General features: G+C 39.8%; 1 protein-coding gene across 5 annotated transcripts in view; it reads right to left on the bottom strand.

The window, feature by feature from the left end:
* Positions 1–23,492, bottom strand: part of DST (dystonin) — a 750,022-nt gene that overhangs the window by 227,095 nt on the left and 499,435 nt on the right. For 2 of the 5 annotated variants that reach the window (XM_069726743.1, XM_069726744.1), the window contains 3 exons: positions 19,789–19,929; positions 5,995–6,083; positions 5,666–5,810 (listed from right to left, as the gene is read on the bottom strand). In XM_069726743.1, the coding sequence (XP_069582844.1) occupies positions 5,666–5,810; positions 5,995–6,083; positions 19,789–19,929 (375 nt within the window). Of the gene's footprint in view, positions 1–275; positions 4,977–5,665; positions 5,811–5,994; positions 6,084–19,788; positions 19,930–20,887; positions 22,943–23,492 lie in introns of those variants that run through there. The other 3 variants (XM_069726740.1, XM_069726741.1, XM_069726742.1) reach the window with 2 other exon arrangements.

The raw sequence follows: 23,492 nt of genomic DNA, 5'->3' as shown, positions 1-23,492 counted from the left end.
AATGTGTCCTGGGGACTGCTTTTATTGTAAAATGTAGAGTGTAAGATTTCTAAAATACAAAATAATTAAAAATTAACCAGGCTATTTTTCACAGTCTCATATATACTAAATGTAGTGGTAATGTGTATTCATGAAGATTGCTCCATAGGGGACACAAAACCAACATTCTTGTGATCAGTGCATTTGCAGAGAGCAGCTGTCAATGCTATTTGTTATCAAAAAGGCATTACAGTATCTGAAGTAGTATGAACTTTATGTTTTTGGCATTAACTCACCATTTCAGACTCTTTGCCTACTGCATTTTCCTCCACGGCAGAGACAGATGAATATGTAATACTTTCAGTAGTAGCGTCCACATCCAATGATTTTACATTACATGGCTGGTCTGTAAAGATGAATTTTTGCTCAGTTCCCGGTGAGTCAGAACTGTAAATTGGGAACATTTTTTTAGCTGTGTCCACATCCAATGATTTTACATCACATGTTTTGTCTGTAAAGCTGAATTTTCTCGCAGTTCCTGGTGACTCCGAACTGTAATCTGGGGAAAATGTTTTCTTTTTTTCAGGAATTAGCTTGATCATCTGTTCAGAAATGGAAGATGAGATCGGCTCACTAGGAAACAGACCTTTATTCATGTTAATTATAAGTTCTTCCAATTTGTTTGAATTCTCAGAATCTGGTGGAACATGAAAGATTTCATCAAGCTGGGAAGAGATTAATTTAAGACGATTTGGTTCTAGCACTTCCTGTTTACCGAAAAATGATGAAGAACTAAAAGTTTCCTGATTTTGGGTGACTCCAATATTATATAATACTGAATCTTTTTCAATGTGTTTGCCTTGTTTTTCATAATCTCCCTTAATCATTAATCCATCTTCTACCTTACTTTTCACATTAAAAAGGTCTAAGTCTGGAATGTGTTTTGAATGCTTGTCAACTTCCCCAAAGTTATGTGCTGGTTCACCTACTTCAATTGATTTATCTTTGGAAACATTCTTGCTTCTGGCTACTTTATTTACTAGAACCAATAAAGGATTAGGATCTTCATCAGAATCTTTTGCACTTTGATTCAACTTGTCATATGACAATTGTGGTAATAAGTTGTCTAATTTCTCCTCTGTGTTGGTAACTCCCAAGTTAGTTTGTTTGGCATAAACATTGTGACCAATTGTTTGTACAATTCCTGCACAACCTTTGAGGTACATTGTTAAATTATCAGCTTCTCCTGCATTACTTGATTGCATATCATCTACATTAGATTTTTGTACTGTTTCAGACCCAGTGCTGGTAGCCGTTCCAACTAAATCATAATTTTTACTGATTGATGACTCAAAAATTGCACTCAAGTTATCAATATGAATCGGACTTTTTGCTCCATAATTCATTGAATCTTCCTTTTTATTTAGCATATCAGTAATCTTGCAAATTTCATTGTCATTTGCTTTGGGCAAAAGGTGATTTTTTTCTCTACACAATGTATTGTCTTCTGTTACATCTGAATTAACCTTCTGAACGGTCCTACTTTCTGACTGCACGCCTTCTATATGGTAATTACTTTCAGAATGGGTAACAGTAGCATCAAAAACTGCTTTGACTTCATTGAAGGAATGATTTTGAAGCATTTTCTCAGAGTTGGGATCAAAAAGAGTCTTAGACTCAAAATCATTATTGGAAAGCACAGTAGACCTTTCAGTTGTAGAGTGTTCCATAATCTTTGTAGAACTTTGATCATTGCTTTGATGACCATTCTCTATATGTCTACATATTTCTTTATCTTCAGCCTGCAAATTGGCAATGTTACATTCAGCACTTGCATTCTCTTTTCCCATAAGAATGCTTTCAGGAATCAGATTGGTCTTACCAGTTGGAGATCCATAACTATTAGTTTCCTGTTTGAGAGCAGAAAAATCAACAGTAAACTCAAGACCATTATGAACAGAGGTGACTTCCGCATCAAATAGAGTAGGACTTCTACTATCTTTGTGGTTAATTAATTCTGGTGTTTCACTTTTATTTTCAATTTCACTTTGTAGACATTCAGCACCTGACTTGTCATATAGACACTTAGTTCCAGTTTGATTTGACTCAGAATCCTCTCCAATAAATGAAGATGATTCTCTCAGTGATGTCTTACAATTGCCCAGGCTGATGATATCACGTTGTTCTTGACACTGTAAAGGTTCATCTGATTCACTTAGATCCTTGGGGTTGGATAAATTATCAGAATTACCAGGTTGTGGACACAAAATATTTTCAATATGAATGCTTGTTTCATTATTCTCATTTAATAAACCAGCTTTACTATCAATTTCATTGTCTTCAAAATATTCATCTAAATATTCTTCATTGGCTTGATAGCCCTCTTCACTGTTGTTCTCATCAGTAACAAAACAGTCAATGTCAGTTTCACTAAAACTACTTTCAACATATTCTTCATCTAGTTCTTCCTCTATCATGAATTTATCACCAGTTTTCATGTTGCCATCCACATCCGTTGCAGCAAATTCATATTTACTTCTCTCATATTCTTCGTCTACTAAACTGCTTGAAAAAGATTTTTCCTTATATATAGAAGTATGGTCATCTAAGCAGGAGTAACTTTCGGAGTCTTCTTCAATGATGGTTTCCAGAAATTGCCTTCCTTGCAAAATATCGGTGTTTTCAGCATCAATATCAGTATAATAGTAATTATCTTCATCTGAGCTTGTATCACTTTGGGTAGGTGTTCTGTCGTCTATGATACCATTTCCTATCGTTTTCCAAGTCTTTTTAGTATCATCTGTATCACCAGCTTCATTTTCACTTTCAAAATTTCCATCAGACATATCAGAGTCACTGCTCTTCTCAAAATATCCATGAAGATCAACAGAAATATCTTGTTTTACATAAGGCAGTGCCTCACAGTTGGTTTGAGATGGTAAAATGACATGACTATCATGGTCAGTGTCTTTATCACAAAGTTCTTCAGTTGGCGTTTTTTCTAGTTGATCATAAAAAAGATCTCCAAAAGATTCAACGGTGTCTTCTGTTTTATCTTTAATAATTCTGATATTTGAAGGGCTTACTACTCCTTCTGGATGATTATAAACTTCTTCAGCCTGATGGGAGCCTTCATTAAAAGGGTTGTGAATGTTATTTTCCTGAATTAAATTATTGCACTTGTTATCTACAGCATCAGTCATACTATTCAGTTGACAAAGGTGAGCATCATCTTCGATTATATCTTTTCGCAGAAAAGATTCTGCTTCTTCATGTGTTCGAGTTGTCGGATTTTGCTGCACTATCATTTCACTAGATATGTCAGCTTCTTCTACATCTTTTAACAATTGAAAATACACTTCCTCATGGTCAGTGATGTCTACTTTATCCATAAACTGATGCTGCTCTGCAGCGGTTTTCAGGTCTTCTGTCTTTTTAAATATCGAGTTAGAATGAGATATACTTTCATACTCAATTATATTCATGTCTATATTGTGGCTTCGGTCTTTTTTTGTCACCTCCAAATCCTCTGGCAAAGTATCAGTGATGCCTTCATCATTTTCACATGACGTCTGCACAATATGTTCAGACTCAAGCAACATGCTGGCAGCTTCATCAAGATCGCCATCAAACAGTAACAGTCTTTCCCCAGTATGTGCATCAATATAACTATTAATCATGAGATAAGAAATAAACAATTGCTTTGTATGGTCTGGATTATGTGTCAGTTCTTCTTCTGATTTGTTTTCAGAACTTTCAGTCTGTTGAGTTGTGTGAGATTCGTAAGAAGATATCCATTTTAGAGTATGTTTGGTTGGTTCCAGAATATCTATATTTGGCATTTTGTCCTGTAATTCCAAGCTGCTAAGGACTGATGCAGTATTTTTCTCTATTATACCTGACTGAGAAGCAATATTTAATTGTACTATCTCTGATGTTTCCGGAATATATAACCCAGCAATCTTGTGTCTATTACTTAGGATCTTTTGGGCTAGCTCAGTAGAAATCATTCCTTGTTGTAAAGATGTTGATATGGGGAAAATTTCACTGGTATCGTGCCAGATAAGTCCAATAAACCCTCTCTGTGCCTCTAGAACCATCAACGCACTACTATATGAAATTAAATTGCATTGAACAGCTTCATCTACTGTTAAATATTTTCTTGTAGACGGGCAAAGGATTCCACCATTTTGAACTTGTTGGGTTAAAATTCCACAAACTGTTCCATGATCAATAACACCTTGTTCTTGAGCCTGTTCCAAAGTCAGTTGGTTTCCTGTATCTAGATCAATAATACCTCCTGATAAAAGCTGTGCTCCAAGTAGCCTGTACATGATTTCTCGGTCCAGAATTCCTTCATGTGCTGCACGTAAAACATTAATTTTTCTTCCAGATTTTAATGTAATTTTACCTTTATCTTCTGAGTTAACTAAAAGAAGTCTCATTCCTGTTTTCTCATCTTTCACACTCCTCTGGTATAGGTCTACTAATGTAATCTTTTCTGCTGTAATGGGATCAATTAAGTCTTTGGCCATCTTTCGTCTCTCAATGAGTTTTGTAAACATTGACGTTGAAATGATATTCCTTTGAAAAAGTTTATTCACATTGACCTGCTCTTTGGAAGTGGCAAGTTGAAGACAACCACAAGAAAGCAAAGTGTTGATCATTTTGACTGTTACAGTCTCTGATATTGATCCTTGGTCGTAAGCTGTAATTATAGGAAAATCACTTGAAGTAAGAGATAAAATTACACATTTGGCATGAGATATTTCACGGAGTCGCACTTTAATTTGATCATCTATAAGACCGTGACTCTGAGCGTCTTCGATGTCGAAGCATCTCTTTAACTGTGGGCAAACCAGGCCAGACACTATAAGTTGCATTTCAAGTAGAAGAATTCCTGTTTCATAATCAACAAGTCCTTCTACCATAGATTGGTAAATGGAAAGAATTCTCCCATTTGCCTCATCAATCGTCCCTGACACCACTCTGTCCACCTGAAACAAGATAAGACGATATTAGCAAATATGGTAGCTTCAATTGCCAATTTACAAGTTCTAATGAGAGTGCTCCACATGCTCGATACTTACCACACACAGAACAAGCTGTCTGAATAAGCAGTTCAGATAAAAAATGATTTTGTCAGTATCTTGACAGCAAAGGTGGCACAAGCTTTGAACTCAGCATGCATCTGTGAACTAGAATTTAGCTTTAGGACACATAGTGTGTTAGTGAGAAGACTGATGACAAGTAGAGTAAGTACCACCTGTAAAGCAAACCATCATGCTATTTGATGCTTGTGAAGGGTTAGAAGAGATGTCACATGAAGAACCATGCTTGTCATGTTTACAGCACACTGTATAAATCACACCTGATGGAAAAAATGCTGTTAATAGAGATGATAGGAGGATACCACTGGTACAAAAACACTTGTGATATTTTGCTAATCTTTGCCAAATTAGATCATAGAAAACCATGACCAGAATATATCTGTGAATATTAGGCCAGCACAAACTAGCTTATCTCCTTAGCTAAACCAACACCATACCCAAACGTAAGGAACCAAGCTCCATTTAGGGAGCAACATATAGTATTTCCCATTATCGTTACTTCAATTACATGCAAAAAAAACCAACACAAAAAATGTGGAAATTGGTTGCAATAGAAATAGATTAAAATGTTTGACAGATGTCACCTTCTGTTCCACCAGTTTATCTACCAGTTCCTTGGCTTCTTGTTGCTGCCTTTTACTTTCTCTTGATAACAGACTTTGACTTTCTTGGAGTGCTTTAATCTGATTTTCTACATCAGCTCTTTCTTCTTCAGTCATTCTGAGGAATAAAATAAACAAGCTGCATATAAAAATAGTATGCAGGTGCCTTTTGTGGAGTCATGCTTATGGGATTAATGACTACTTGCGAGAGAATTATGAATAAACTCAGCGCTACATTTTTAGAAGCTGTACATAGTTATCTATGAAAACAATGTTTACCATAAGAGAAACTGGTGCAATACCTGTCACCGTGCTTGGCTAAAAGCAATTGTAAAGTCTGAAGAGCATCCGAAATCTCAATCTGCTTTGTAAGAATCTCTTCACCAGAAATCTGAAATAAAAAGATCTACATGTGAAGATTATAAAGGCAACATTTCTGGACTCAAAGTCACAGATAGATGAGTTTCTAGCTTGTCATTTATCCCCCGTTATACTGCAAGGTCTAAAGTGAACCTATCACCAGATTTTTCCGATAAGAGATGCAGATTGAGTTGGGGCATATATACAGCATTATAGAATGTGGGATATCAGCCCTGAAAGGTGATAGCCATTTCTCTTATCGTCCAAACCTAGTGACATTCTTTTTAAATGATCTCACATTGACTCATAATGTAGCTGGCTTTCGTAACTGGAATTTGCAAAATAATTTATTTCGTACTGCAAGAAGAACTAATTTGCACACATAATTATACACCTTTATTAGACTCTTCAAATGAAACTTGTGCTACTTAACTTTTAACAGGCATTAACAAAGACCAGACAACTCTTCAGATAAGTCTGTTTTGGTAAAAATATTATAAAATGTTAATGCATGCCCTCATCATCTCCTGCCTCCATCATGCAATATCCTTCTCTAAGGCCTCCCGACTAAGAATCTTGGACCTTTCCAGTCTACCCTCAACACCACTGCCTTATTAATTCACATGTCCTACCATTTCTCCTACGCTACTCACATGCGTCAATACCTTCACTGGCTTCTAATTCCCCAACTAATCTACCGTAGTTTAAATTAATAACAATGACTTAAACATTGTCCATAATTGATCTCTTCCAATCTTATCTCCTGATACCTCCCTACACATAATTTCCAGTCCTCACAAGACCATCTTATCTCCTCTCCTCTCGTACATTCCTCAACCAATCGCTGTCAAAAATTTTCCTGAGCATGCCCCATGCTCTCGAATTGCCTTAGTACATACAGTTGTGTCCCACATTTGAAAACTTCAGATGCAACCTGAAAACTCATCTTCAGAATAGCCTACAGACTACAATAATCCTGCTGCCACCTTACTACCAGCAGAGCTGCTCCAACTCCCAGACCTACTGTCTCTTTCTCACATTACCCTGTAGATTGTAAGCCCATGAGGGCATAGTACTTTGCTACTCTGCATCAGTCTGTCTGTTTGCTTTATTTTACGTAAGTTACATGTATGTAACCCTTTTCAAATGTATAACACCAAGGTTTTGGTAGTGCTTTAAATATAAATAAAAATTATCATAATAAATGTATAATTTCTAAAACATCAGTATTTTACTCTGTCACTGTTAATCTTCTTGAAATGTAGAAATAAATTGACAACTTGTGTTAACAAACATCTTGCCCATGAAGTTTGTGCCTTCACAAATGTATACTGTCCAATCACTGTCAGTAATGTCAGACCTACTCAAAAGAGGAATGGTAACAATCGGAGGTCACTTTATTCAAACATTTATTGGGGGGGGTGACACTGGGCCAGAACAACACAAAGATTTAACAAAAAATGTGCCAGTATTGCCATCTATACTTTATATATAGAAATAACAATACAGGCACATTTTTGTTAAATCTTTGTGTTGTTTTGTCCCTGTGTCATCATATATAAAGTTGAGTGTATGTATGTGTGTGTGTGTGTATGTATCGAGACATGCCCACTCCACATAACCATGCTCACAGAGCAGGCACAGGCCACATCTAGCTCCGTCGTGTCTAGATTGGAGATGCTCCTGTGAGGTATGACGTCAATGCAAAGGGAGGAGCCTCATGGATAGAGATGTGAGGGGCAAAATGAGAGAAGTGAGGTGCTGCTGCAGCATGAGGCTGTGTACAGAAAAGAGTGAGGTGCTGCAGGTGGAGGCTGTGTATAAGGCCACATTCACACGTTCAGTATTTTACCTCAGTATTTATATGAGATAACATACATACAGGTATATACTATATACAGGAGATGACATACAGGCATATCCTATATACAGGAGGAGATGACATACAGGTATATACTATATACAGGTGTAGATGGCATACAGGTATATACCATATACAGGGGAGATGAGATACAGGTATATACTCTATACAGGAGGAGATGACATACAGGTATACACTATATACAGGGGAGATGACATGCAGGTATCTATATAAATATAATTCCGTCTGTTTGTCACGAAAATCCCGTTTCGATGATTGGTCGCGGTAGGGCACAGTCCGGACGCAAATTTGCACCTTCCTACTCTGTTAGTGCCCCCTCCAGTCAGCGCTAACACAAGGTTAATGGCTGCGTTACACCGCGTTATGCCGCGGTGTAACACAGTCCGTTAACGCTGCTATTTAACCTGTGTGACCAACTTTTTACTATTGATGCTGCGTATGCAGCATCAATAGTAAAAAGATCTAATGTTAAAAATAATAAAATAAAAAATCATTATATACTCACCATCCGGCGCCTTTCCCGCTTCTCGCAATGCTCCGGGCCATGCATTGTGGTCTCGCGAGATGAAGACGTAGCGGTCTCGCGAGACCGCTATGTCATCATCTCGCGAGACCGCAATGGATTCTTAGGACCGGAGCTTCGCGAGGAGCATCGCTAAATGCCTCGCCTGGATCCGGGGGCCACCGGAAGGTGAGTATATAACTTTTTTTTAACAGGGATATGGTGCCCACATTGCTATATACTACATGGGCTGTGTTATATCCTACGTGGCCTGTTATATACTACATGGGCTGTGTTATATACTACGTGGGCTGTGCTATATACTGCGTGGGCTGTGTTATATACTGCGTGGGCTGTGCTATATACTACATGGGCTGTTATATATTGCGTCGGCTGTGTTATATACTACGTGGGCTGTGCTATATACTACGTGGGCTGTGTTATACACTGCGTGGACTGTGCTATATACTACGTGGGTTGTGTTATACACTGCGTGGGCTGTGCTTTATACTGCGTGGGCTGTGCTATATACTGCGTGGGCTGTGCTATATACAATGTGGGCTGTGTTATACACTGCATGGACTGTGCTATATACTACGTGGGCTGTGTTATACACTGCGTGGGCTGTGCTATATACTGCGTGGGCTGTGCTATATACTGCATGGGCTGTGCTATATACGTGGGCTGTGCTATACACTATGTGGGCTGGGTTATACACTGTGTGGACTGTGCTATATACTACATGGGCTGTGTTATACACTGCGTGGGCTGTGCTATATACTGCGTGGGCTGTGCTATATACTGCGTGGGCTGTGCTATATACAATGTGGGCTGTGCTATATACTACGTGGCTGTGCTATATGCTACGTGGCTGTGCTATATGCTACGTGGCTGTGTTATATGCTACGTGGCTTTGCTATATGCTACGTGGGCTGTGCTATATGCTAAGTGGGCTGTGTTATATACTACGTGGCCTGTGCTATATACTAAATGGCCTGTGCTATTTGCTACGTGGCTGTGCTATATGCTACGTGGGCTGTGTTATATGCTACGTGGGCTGTGTTATATGCTACTTGGCTCTGGTATATTTCTCTGCTGTATCTGTGCATCATCAATCGTGGTATGTGTTAAAGAGGGGATCCCACTGAGACTTTTTCGCCCGGAGCTCTCAAAAACCTGGAGCCGACCCTGGCTTCACTGTTTGGTCACGGCCGGCTGCGAACAATCAGCGACAGGCGCAGTCCGGCCGTGAATTGGCGTGGAATTTGAACCACGCTTCGCTAATTGGTCGCACCCAGCCGGCCGAATCCTGTGTATAAATTGCATTATTCTGAAAACTTCATAAATAAACTACATACATATTCTAGAACACCCGATGCGTTAGAATCGGGCCACCACCTAGTATACTATATACAGGGGAGAAGACACAGGTATATACTATATACAGGAGGAGATGACATACAGGTATATACTATATATAGGAAGAGATGACATACAGGTATATACTATATACAGGAAGAGATGACAATAAGGTACATAATATATACAGGAGGAGATGACATACAGGCATATACTATATCCAGGAAGAGATGACAATAAGGTATATAATATATACACGAGGAGATGACATACAGGTATATACTATATACAGGAGGAGATAACATACAGGTATATACTATATACAGGAGGAGATGACATACAGGTATATACTATATACAGGAGGAGATGACATACAGATATATATTATATACAGGAGGAGATGACATACAGGTATATACTATATACATAAGAAGATGACATACAGGTATATACTATATACACAGGAGATGACAAACAGGTATATAATATATACAGGAGCAGATGACACAGGTATATACTATACACAGGAGGAGATGACATACAGGTGTATACTATATACAGGAGATGACATACAAGTATATACTATATACAGTGGAGAAGACATACAGGTATATACTATATACAGAGAAGATGACATACTGGTATAAACTATATATAGGAGGAGATGCCACACAGGCATATACTATACACAGGAGAAAATAACATGCAGGTATATACTATATACAGGAGGAGATGACACACAGGTATATACTATATACAGGGGAGATGACATACAGGTATATACTATATACAGGAGATTACATACCGGTATATACTATATACAGGGGAGATGACATCCAGGTATATACTGAGGGGAAAATTAGAGGTGTGAGGTGAAAATGAGCGGTGCAAAGTGAAAAGAGGTGTGAGTGTAAAATGAGAGGAGTGAGGGAAAATAGTGGAGTGATAGGAAAATGACAGGTGTGAGGTCAAAATGACAGGTGTTAGGGGGGAAACGAGAGGCGTGAGGGGGAAATGAGAGGTGTGAGAAGGAAAATGAGAGGTGTGAGGGGGGAAATGAGGGGAGTGAGGGGGAAGATGAGGACTGCGGGGAAAATGACAGGTGTGAAAGGAAAATGAGAGGAGTGAGGGGAAAATGAGAGGCGTGAAAGGGAAAATGAGAGATGTGAGGGGGAAAATGAGAGGCGTGATGGGAAAATGAGAGAAATGAGGTGCTATAACTAATCACAGTTAGTTACTATTCCTGGGCAACTTCGGGCTCTTCAGCTAGTTACACATAAAATACAAATATTTCCTAAAACAGAGATGTCTGGATGGGAGACAGATCCTCTTTAACTCTTTAGTATCCCAATATTCTGATGTAACATTAATCCCTTCACAACCGATGATGTATGTTTACGTAATTATCCATGTCCCTGCCTGTGATAATAGCTACAATGCTGAGTCCCTATCTTTCCCCCCCCCCACGCTGGATGATTTACAGCCATCAAGTGCCTCTACAAGTCACAGGTGGACTAATCACTGACAGCAGCATTTAACACGCACAGACAGAAAGCGTGTCATTGATCCAGCCCATCAGCGCCCTAGTCTTGCTGGCGTTCATAGGAGATTATGATTTTTGCTATACATAGCAGGGCTGCAGCACTGCTATGTATAGCACGAGCGATCGTACGATCATAGCGTCAAGTCTCCTAAGGGGACTAATGTAGCAAGTAAAAAAAATACCCAAATCCTCAATAGAGAGAAGCGCTCAGTTTAACACAAAACAAAGGAAAAAAGGCAAATTGGACATAATTTCACACAAAACCACCAAACTAGGCTGGACAAATCTGTTGGCACCTTTCCAAAATTGTAGGTAAACAACTTTGTTTCAAGTATGTGATGCTTATTCAAACTTCCATGTGGCAAGTAACGGTTGTGGCAAATATGAAAATCACACCTAAAACCAGATAAAAAGGGGAAAAGTTGACTCAATATTTGCATTGTGTGTCTGTGGGCAACACACTAAGCACATAGAACAGAAAGAGGAGAAGAGAACTGTCTAAAAACTTGAGAACCCAAATTGTTGAAAAATATCAACAATCTCATGGTTACAAGTCCATCTCCAGAAATCTCGATGTTTCTTTGTCCATGCTGTGCAACATAATCAAGAAGTTTACAACCCATGGCACTGTGGATAATCTCCCTGGACTTGGACTTCAGAGAAAAATTGATGAAAGATTGCCACGCAGAATAGTCTGGATGGTGAAAAAGCAGCCCCAATCAAGTTCCAAAAAAAATTCAAGCTCTCCTGCAGGCTCAGAGTGCATCAGTGTCAGCACAAATTATCCGTCGACATTTGAATGAAATGAAACGCTATGGCAGGAGATCCAGCAGGACCCCACTGCTGACACAGAGACACAAAAAGCTAGACTGCAGTTTGTCAAAATGTACATAAACCAAAATCCTTCTGGTAAAGCGTCTTGTGAACAGCCTTAGACCAAGATAGAACTTTTTGTTAAAGCACATCATTTTACTGTTTACCAAAAACAGAATGAGGCCTTCAAAGAAAAGAACACAGTAATTACAGTCAAATATGGTGGAGGTTCAAAGATGCTTTTGGGTTGTTCTGCTGCCACTGCCACAGGGCGCCTTTAATGTTTGCAAGGTACCATGAAATCTGAAGATTACCAGAGGATTTTGGGTCACAATATATTGCCCAGCGTCAGAAAACTGGGTTTGCGTCCTAGGTCATGGGTCTCCCAGCAGGACAATGACCCCAACCATACTTCAAGAAGCACAAAGAAATGGACAGAAACAAAGAGTTGGAGAGTTTTGAAGAGGCCAGCAATGAATCCATATCTAAATTCCATTGAACATCTGTGGAGAGATCATAAAATTGCTGTCGGGAGAAAGCACCCTTCAAATATCAGAGACCTGGAGCAGTTTGCAAAAGAAGAGTAGTCCAAAATTCCAGTTGAGAGGTGTAAGACGCTTGTTGATGGTTATAGAAAGCGATTGATTGCAGTTATTTATTCCAAAGTGTGTGCAACCAAATATTACCATATTCTTCGGACTATAAGACGTACCGGACCATAAGACACAACTCAAATTTTGGGGTTGAAAATAGCAGAAAAAAAGATTTTTATAAGATGGGGGTCCGTCTTATTGATCGAATTTAAGGTATCTTACCTGAGGGGGGCCGGTGGTGGTACAGCGGGGTCACAGAAGGCATGGTCCCTTCCTCAGTAAGCCGGCGGCATCAGAAGTGGAGCAATGCTTCAGTACTGGGGTGCGATGCTGCGGGTCCGGTGTCGGCAGTGAGACAGAGCATGAAGCAGGCTCCCTTCCTCAGGATGCCGGCGGCAGAAATGTGGCGACGCCGCGGCTCAGAGTCCACGGTGAGCACAGCTGAGTGCATCACCGCTATCCCTGCGGCCATCTTCCTAAAGCTGTAGCCTTCAGGAAAATTGCCGCTGGAGGCTGCGCATGTGCAGACTGAGATATCGGCGGCCATTTTCCTGAAGTCGAGTGCCGCTGAGATCTCAATCTGCGAACGCGCGGCCTCCGACGGCCATTTTCCTGAAGCCTCCGGCGGCCCACGCCTTCAGGAAGATGGCTACAGGGAAACTGGTGATGCACTGGGCTCTGCTCACCATGGACACCGGGCCGCGGAGTCACCACATATCTGCCGCAGGGATCCTGAGGAAGGGACCCTGCTCAGGTGCACTCCGCACAGCCCACCGCCGCATCACCACAGCTCTGCCGCTTCTGCTGCTACACCACTGCCGCAACCCCCCGGTAAGCCAGCGTTCGCACTATAAGACGCACCCCCATTTTCCTCCCAAATTTTTTTTGGGAAAAGTGCGTCTTATAGTCCGAAAAATACGGTAAGTTGAGGGTGCCAACAATTTTGTCCAGCCTATTTTCGGAATTCTGCGTGAAACTGATTTTCCTATTTTCTCCTTTTTTGTGTGTTGTTCCAATACACACAAGTACTTCTCAAAAATTATATAGGCACGAGGTACATACGGTTTAAATCATAAAGTAGACCTCAGAAAAATTATAAAACCACTATTTATTATTAAAATCAAGGCGACGAACCCAACCCATAGTGACCAATAAACAAAAACAAACCAAAAACAACATGTGCTATAAAAACACCATTGAACTAATGGAGATGGCTATATCACCCTAGTCAGGTAAGCTAGATACTTTTCTACCTGGCTGCGGAGGTAGACACCCTAGGGGGAACGTACTGGCGCCCCCGCTCCACGATGACTGTCCCTAGGGGCCCTAGTGTACCCTATACCAACTAATGACCACCTCTACCCAGCATCTAAAGGATCCTCTAGTACTATACAGAGATCTACTATGCTAGGGAAAGCCTATACCCCCAAAACGAACAAGGAAAATAATAGACACCTATGGCGGTAGGTGAAAATGCATATATAAGAACAACAGATAGTACTCCGGTACTGAGTGGACAATAGCGGGTAGCTAAAGGAGATAGGATATATTGCTACCAGACCGAACTACCTGATTCACATCGACTGGAGCAACCTCACTAAGGACCCCTGATACGCCACCAGTTTCTATATCATTCTCAGAACATTAATATGTATATAGGCTATCAGTACTCATCTGTCGGCATATCCGCACCACCGCCATATATAATGCACGCCTCTACGCGTTTCGCCTGCCACGGCTCTTCAGGAGGCCAGATACAGCGATAGGTAGTGTCACTTCTGATGATGGATAGCTGAAGCGCCCAGTTTCACCTGAGCTACTTATATAGCCGCCGCCAGCCATGCTCACTCGCGGTGCCATCTGACCACTTCCTGTGGCGTGCCCCCAGTAGGACTGCGCATGTCCAAACCGATCTGCGCATAGAGGACACAAAATACCGCCTGCTGCGCAAGTGTCCCCGCATGTATCTTAAGCGGGGGAACGAGACCTACCACTACTGAATTGTTCCAATACACACAAAGGAAATAAACATGTGTATAACAAAACTTGTGCAACTGGAATACTTTCCTGGGAGAAGCACTTCATTTTCTGGAACAATTTCAGAAGTGCCAACACTTTCGGCCATGACTGTAACTAATATTCTTTAATATTCAATTTTGCTAATTTGCCAGGATATGCATAAAATGTAAGCTGCTTGTGATTTTGGACAAGGCTGACCATGAAGAATAAAAAAGGCCTGTGGCCTTCACTCAATGTTTTTTTTATTGTTGTGTGTGTAGGCTATTTACATTTGCTTAAATAATTTGTTTCTATGCCACAATAAAAATGTTTGCCAATTTTATTTTACCTATATTTGTTTTTTTGTTTTTTTTTAATCTCAAATGTTACAGTTTAGTCTCTCACCACAGCCTCACATTATTTTGACTGTCACTTCTTCTCTAGGACCAGCTCCTCCAAAGTCTAATTCTGTCATCAGACACTGCCGTATTCATTCTGCGGACAGCACTGGAGATGGAGGAGACGTTGGGACACGAAGCTGTGGGCAGCGGAATCTGTTCAGCCACTTAGACTGCTGATCTATAGTGTAGGTGTTTGCGCTGTCCAGCTGGAGTAATCAGTTCACTGCTTTGGCCAATGGGACAGAAGTACTCCCTAATACTCCCAGCTTACTGCTGGAAACTGCTAGATAAATGTTAATATATTTTAATAGCTCTGGTTCACATCTCTTGTCTAGCCCATGCCTGCACTGATCTCGGCCTGTTTATTGACCATTCTTCTGCCTTCCAATATTGCACCTTGTCTGCCCTCCTGGTTTTGACCCAGCTACTCTAACTGCTACCCCTGCCAGGATGCACCACCTGACAACAGTATACTCCATGGCGCTAACCAAATGGTCCTAATGCAAGTTTAGATCTGTGTACAGGGGTTAAGGGGAACCTGTCACCCCCAAAATCGAAGGTGAGCTAAGCCCACCAGCATCAGGGGCTTATCTACAGCATTCTAGAATGCTGTAGATAAGCCCACGATGTATGCTAAAAGATGAGAAAAAGAGGTTAGATTATACTCACCCAGGGGCGGTCCCGGTCCAGTCCGATGGGTGTCGCGGTCCGGTCCCTCCTATCTTCATCAGATGACGTCCTCTTCTTGTCTTCACGCTGCGGCTCCAGCGTACTTTGTCTGTCCAGTTGAGGGCAGAGCAAAGTACTGCACTGCGCAGGCACCGGGCCTCTCTGACCTTTCCCGGCGCCTGCACACTGCAGGACTTTGCTCTGCCCTCAACAGGGAGCCACAGCATGAAAACAAGAAGAGGACGTCATCGTAAGAAGATGGGAGGCTCCGGACCGGACCGCGACGCCCACCACAGCGGGACTGCCCCTGGGTGAGTATAATCTAACCTCTTTTTCTCATCTTTTAGGATACATCGGGGGCTTATCTACAGCATGCTTAGCTCACCTTCGATTTTGGGGTAACAGGTTCCCTTTAAAGGGTAAAGGCCAGGGAAACCCATGGTGTCTGGTAATCTGAGTGGCTAACGCCTAGTCTGTCCGTGGTTGTCATTTTTAGAGATGTCGGGAGACAACAAGCAGTGTCCCCGTTAAAATAATCTTTTTCTCCTTTTCATCACAGATAGTATTTACAAATCTAGTATTAAACTCCAAGCAAATAACACAGGCCATCACAACTGTCAATAGCTAGTGTAAACCCTCCTCCATTTCCTTGCAGTGTGACCTCTGCATAGATCATAGAGCATGCCTACAACTTTCTCTTGTATTAGTCAATGAGCCATCTCTAAACACTAGTTTCCTATAACCATGTGGCTGTCCTAAAGCATATCTTTGAACTGCTGTTAGAAAAGCAGAGCAATTTAGGCGAGATGGCCACCAGATAATTATGTACAAAAAAATAGAAAAACCCTACAATTGGAATATGAGAAGAAAAAAAAATTGAAAATAAAAATATGATTAAAAAAAAAAACCCTCACATTCCGCTTTTACGTTTGGGAGGTGATACATTCCCTTTAAATGGGCTTTACAGTCAGGAAAAAAGTTCCCCAGCGTATTAGACCTGTAAAAAATAAATGATATTCACTTACCAGCAAGCGCCTGTATCCAGTGGAGGCTGATACAGAAAGGAGGGGAGACATTCCACCACCAACGGCACTCTGCTCAGTTCCAATAGTCAGAAAAGTTGAGCAGCACGTCATTGGAAATTTTTCAAATGAAGCGCTCCTCATATCACCTGACCACTGCAGCCAATCATCTGTGCTGGATCTAGGTGACAGCCAGTAGTTATTATTGAGCTCATATTTTTTACGGCTACAATGCCTTGGGGAACGTTTCTTTTTGTCCAGACAACAACAATAAGTTTTGGAGGTTGAGCATTCCCTTAGGTTTTGGAGCCAGGCTTGGATTGTTTGTGATTTACAGAGTAACATCGCGGTAGTATTTATTTATGTGGTTACACCAAATTTCTGGAGCTCAGCACAAACTCAATCTTGTGAAGTCTCTTCTGGGAAGTCTCCGGATAGCTGTAGAATTATGTTACAAAGAGTTTTGAATTACAAGTTATTTACTTGAGTGGTGAAGAATCTCAGGGAAATTGAGGCCCTGATCAGTAGCGTGAGCAGAGTAGGGGATCACAATGGATGCCACGCTCGTGCTCCACACTGATGCACTGCTAAGTAGTATGCCAGTATTGGAAATGCTTTTACACGTCTAGAGGATAGCACAAAGAAGACCACCGTCTGAAGTATACGAAGTAGATTGTGCCTTCCTTTCAAGGCATCACTAACAGACACCATAATATATTCGATGACATAGATGTGATGCTTTATCTGTGCAGCTTTCAGAATCAGAATGATTATGAAGACTCTTGACCTCAGAGTTTCTTTCCCAGTGGGATATACTATAATGCAATGCCGTTTCCCGTCTACAAATTGTGTATTTCATAGTAAGTATATAAAGGTGATTCTATCCTGATGAGCTTTTTGAGTAAATCGTGACGACAAAGATGTTTAATGAAGTGATCTGCTCATATAAGCTTACATTTGAAGATCTGGATGCATGAAGTCCTAAATAAAAAAACAATCGGCACTGACTAAATAATTACATAAATGGATAGTTCTTCTAATATACTGGAATTAAATTTCATTCATCTGACGACTGTTTAATTTTTACTATGAAATGAGAATCAACTGATCAGTTCACACAGGTACCAATAACAATAGAAAAATTAGGAAAACCATTCAGATAAAATAAAAATTCCTCAGGATATTTTGAAATTTTACTTATAACTATCGTTATTGCAAATGTGTTGTACTGCACAGTGTTATATATTAGGAAAGAGAGAAAAAAAAGGAAAGGGAAAAAGTATACGGTAATTCTCTTACTAAAAAGACAGAACCTTAACAAAAGAATAGTAATCAGGATATCAAAATGGAAAGGTTTTTTTTATCATAGTTTGTTTTTTATTGTACACAGTGTTTTATTCACTTCAGAGGAGAAGTTGTCCCATCGGAAACTAATTTCAATCATTCAGATAACAAAAAAAAACTTGCCAGAGCTGACTCCCTGCTTTGCCTTATAAAAGTGGTGGGTAATTGGAGGATCCAACTCGAGAACATGAAATGTCCTAATAATGCACTTTGTAACCCCTTTAATACATATTAACTTTGGCACTGAAGATTAAGTAAAACCTGTATTATAAGTGTTGCCACTTAGGAGATTTTCTGTGTTTCATTTTGATTTACTTTTTTAATCTTATGGATACATGCGAACAGGATCCAGACTTCCAGTGAATCACTATTTGTAGATGATTTGCGGCTCTCATTTTCCAAATGCTTTAAAGAATGTCATAATATAATATTATAGTTCTGTTGTAATTCTGCATCTATCTATCTACTATATAATTGTCTAAGGGTCACTTCTGTCTTTCTGTCCTTCTTTCTTTCTTTCTGTCACGGTTATTCATTCGCTGATTGGTCTCGGCAGCTGCCTGTCATGGCTGCCGCGACCAATCAGCGACGGCCACAAAGGTCTGGAAGAAAATGGCTGCTCCTTCCTCCCCGCAGTAAGTGCCCAGCGTCCACATACTCCCCTCCGGTCAGCGCTCACACAGGGTTAATGGCAGCATTGACCGCGGTGTAACGTACTCGGTTAACCCTGTGTGACCACCTTTTTTACTATTCATTCTGCCTATGCAGCATGAATAGTAAAAATATCTAATGTTAAAAATAATAAAAAAAATAAAAAATAGTTACATACTCACCTTCCGGTGCCCGTCCCCCCCAAGCAGGAACCGGCATCTCCCGCTCCGCGCGACGCCCCGGTGACCGCTGCATGCATTGCGGTCTTGCGAGATGATGACGTACGGTCTTGCGCTATTATATTCTGCATGGCCTGTGTTATATACTGCGTGGGCTGTGTTATATACTGCGTGGCCTGTGTTACATACTGCGTGGGCAGTGCTATAAATTACGTGGGCTGTGTTATATACTACGTGGCTGTGTTATATACTATGTGGCTGCTATATACATACATACATATTCTAGAATACTCGATGCGTTAGAATCGGGCCACCATCTAGTTATAGATAATTGGAAAACTACAAAAAAAGTTATAAAACTGCAACGTCAATCATGATAATAAATATGACACATTTTTAGAATAATACCCATAAGATGGTTTTCGGACATACTTTTCATACTATGCCAAAAGCTGCCACATAGTAATACCAAAACAACTAATTTTGTAATATTTGGAAAAATTAAGGATGGCACAGATCCCAAGATTCTTTGAGGCCATTGAAGGCTAATCTGAAGAAGACCATAGCAAACCTTTTATTTGGTAGAGATCAGCAATAATAAAGTATTTTTTGTTTTTAATAAGTAGGTATTTTACAAATGCTTTGTTGTATATAACCAGTGAAACATGGCGTATGGGTACGATATACAATTTTATTGCTTAGCAAACACAACACATGATTATACTTAATGTCTGGTGTGCGAGGTAAGGAATGCTGATTACCAAATAATGTTTCCAATACCTGGTGCCTAGAAGTGGGTGTCATTCCTGCACTCTCTCCATCTCCACCTTCTTTACTTAGCGTTTTAGTGACCTTAGACACCCAATTCAGTATATCACCTGCTTTCTTTACATGCTCTTTCTTTTCCTCTTCCAACGATTTCTAGCAATAAATGAGTGACGTAAAACACATAAAAATTACATAGAAAAAAGCAAAATGTTACAGCAAAATATTCAAAAATACAATTATGTTGGATACATTTGATTTTATCTTGATATATAATATTCCAAAAAAGAAATACCATATTAATACAAAAGAGAACTTACTGGAACTAATAATCCTTGTGGTCTATTCACCCACTGTGTTTAATAAGATTCATAAATGGTTACTACACACCATTATTTTCATATTAGCTATGTACAGAATTAAATTATATCTATTAGACACAGTATGGGAAGAACATACAAAAATAATTATATTTCTGTGATTTGGAGCCAGGTAATTCCTAGTGAAGCAAAGTCTATTTTATGTACTTTGATGAATAACATAGCAACCTCTTTCATGGATTAGCATGAATACACCCCATGAAAGACCATGCATATAAACATATACTGCCTTTGCATTAGCTTGACCATCAGCAGTGAACAAAAACATAAGATGGAACTTGGCATAAATGCTGAACACTTCATTAACTGTGTTTCTCAATTCATTAACATTTTGCTTTTCCTTAGAAAATCCAAGAACTCTCAAAGGTGCAAATTCTAAGCAGACATTTCGACTCATTCACGTTGTCATTTACAGTACAAATCAAAGCCTTACATTTAGCTTTTCAAATAATGTACACTAGTGTATATAGAACACACAACTTTTATGTACGGTAGGCTAATGAATGTGTCTACCTAGGGGGTCAGTGTAACAAGTCCAAGGTACATCAACAAGACCCCTATAAGGGTAAAAGGACAAGGATAGGGTATAGAACTAACTCATCCTCCCAGTGAAGAAAAGCATTTATATTACACAATGCAGATGTAAGATTAGGTGAAACGAAATTGGAAGGATATCAAGAAACACAACAAACTTAGTGTTACCACTGCTGATAATCAGCAACATACATACCACATTATAAACAAAGAGGTAATGCAAAGAAAAAAAGATCCTCCATCATTATGAACTGGTTTCTACTACTTCACGATGAACATCCATTAGATTGCCCGGGGTCTGCTCATTGTGGTTTATTCATTTGACACTGTAGTTGACTTTATTGGGAAGAAAAATAAAGGCTAGGAATTCCAACATTCACAGGAAGAGGAGCTTCCATCAAACGTAGTCCAGTATGACAATCATATACTGCTTTCTCTAGAGCTTCCTTGTAGGATAACTTCCTCCTGGTTTTAGGGCATGTAAGATTTTTGACATATGACTGCTCATCCTTTAGTTTTGTTGCTGTGACAGCATCGACGATTCCTTTTTTGATTGCATTCTCCAATGAAAGTCGTGAATGTGTTCTAGGGTCTATCAATCCTCCAGTTAAGTACTGATACTCTAGGCATCTGGAACCAATTTCTTTGCTTAACATGTTCAAGTTCATAGCTTCACCAGCAGATAAGATGGCTTGTGTTGTGGGGTGGGTAACTCCAGTGTATGTCACCTCACAATGTTGAATTTGCTTAGCACAAACATCATCAACCAAGCCTTTAAGTAAAGCTTCTGACACATTATATTTTTTCCCATTTGACGGATCAAGGATCCCTCCTGTACTAACCTGAGCTTCAAGACATCTAAGCACTGTTATTCTGTCTGCCATGTTTCTTCTCAAAGCTTTAAAGACAGAGACCCTTTCATTGGTTTCATAAATCCAATAGCCTGCTATGGGACTGTTCGGGTCCTTACTTGGTCTTGTTTTAGTTACTAAAATGTCAGCTAGCTGAATGGCCGGAAACATCCCTTCTTTAAACTTAACAATTAGGGATCTGTCAATTTTACCTTGCAAAACAGATTCTTCTAAAATAAACTGTCTTCCTGTCTTGCGATCAGTTAAGTGTACCTGTGATTTGCCTTCAGAGTCAAAAACTGTGGAGCTCTCCCACTGGCACTCACTTTGTGAAAGGTCACTATATGTTTTCTTGTCAATGAGACCTCTTTCAAATGCCTCAAAACGTGTCATTTCTGTACCAGTTCTGATGTCTACTATGCATATCTTGTGACCTCTTTCTGCTGAAAAAGCTGTAATTTCTCTTTCACCAATTGGCAAGAGGAATGTTTTGCTATCTAAGTCAAGAACACACAATTGCAATAAATCTGAATAATACATACTCTGCTTATTGGTGGGACAGTGAAAGCCTTTCACATTGCTAGCTGGTTCATGCAAAAATTTCAGTGTTGTATGATTTACCAAACCCTTTAGAACTGCCACTTCAGATGGTATTCGTATGCTTTTAACTGGGTCAATGACTCCACCAGTGGCAATCTGAGCTTCAAGAATCCTTTTCCCTTTCTGTCTTTCCAGTAGTCTAGCCTCAATGGCCTGGAAAACAGAGAGCCTTTTGCCAGAATGAATGTATCCTATGACAGCTTTTTCAGCTTCAAGGAGTTTTTCTTTAAATTCGTGGTCAGCAAATCCACAGCTGATGGCTTCCTCAACAGAATATTTTTTGCCTGTAGAAGGATCAATGATAAAACCTGTCACTACTTGTGCTTCTAAATACTCCAAAGCTAACCCTTTATCAATAATTCCCTTTTTTGCAGCTAAACAAAAAGACACTCTTTCTCTGCTCGATTCAAGGTATAAACCTGCTATTGCAGTAGCTTTTGACAGGTATGTGTCAAGTTCTTTCTGAACTTCTTGAACAGTTGTTTGACCTAACTCAAGCTGCTCCATTGTTTTTGCATCGAGAATTTTAGCTTCTACCATTTGTTTAGCAGAGACATTTTTTCTGAGACCTTGGAAGAGGAACCTATCATCAATGGAAGAACTGTCACTCAAAGAAGTATCAGAGCCTGCATAGTTTTTGTAACTGGAGGACATATAACCCATCTTCGGTAAATCTGCTCTCCTAAATCCTTCCAAAACATTACGTTCTTCAAAAACCTGATCTTCATTGTTAAGCAGGAATTCTTTTTCCTGTTTTACAGTTGTAACTTCAACAGTCAAATCATACTGCTTGCTCTTCACTATCTGTAAATAGGAATATTTAAAATAAAGGATGTATTGTTAGGGATTAAGCCTATATATAACTTCCAAACTAACAAAATATCTAAGTCAACATAGGAAAAACAAATAAAGGTTTTTTAATCATTAGTGCTAAACACCAATATGTAGAAAAACCCACACAAGCCAGCAAAGCCATGCATTTAAATATATTTACATAATCTTTTACATAAGCCCTATCCTAGCAGGATATGTATTTGACTTAAACAATAAGAAATATCACACAAAATGAGGGCATTTGCAATAATAAGACATATACTAACTGCTAGACCCAGACTAACTACTTGGCAGATGTCGGAATGGACTGATATCCTACAGTGGTTTGCTGGATTACAAACATATATTGCCTAGAACCTCTGGCTATCGCCCATTAGAAATGTGCTGAGAAACATTATTACTCTCTGTTGAACCACACAGCACATACTTCTCCTCCCAAGTGTGCTTAGACTACAGTTTCCTGTAGCTTGTACTCTGGTAGAAGAAAGAGCATTAAAGAGGTTGGCCATTACTTTATTAT

This window comes from Ranitomeya imitator, chromosome 5 (assembly GCF_032444005.1).
Source record: "Ranitomeya imitator isolate aRanImi1 chromosome 5, aRanImi1.pri, whole genome shotgun sequence".
NCBI classification, from domain to species: Eukaryota; Metazoa; Chordata; class Amphibia; order Anura; family Dendrobatidae; genus Ranitomeya; species Ranitomeya imitator.
Note: the sequence above shows the minus strand (reverse complement) of the source record. Positions and strands in the feature narration are given on the sequence as shown.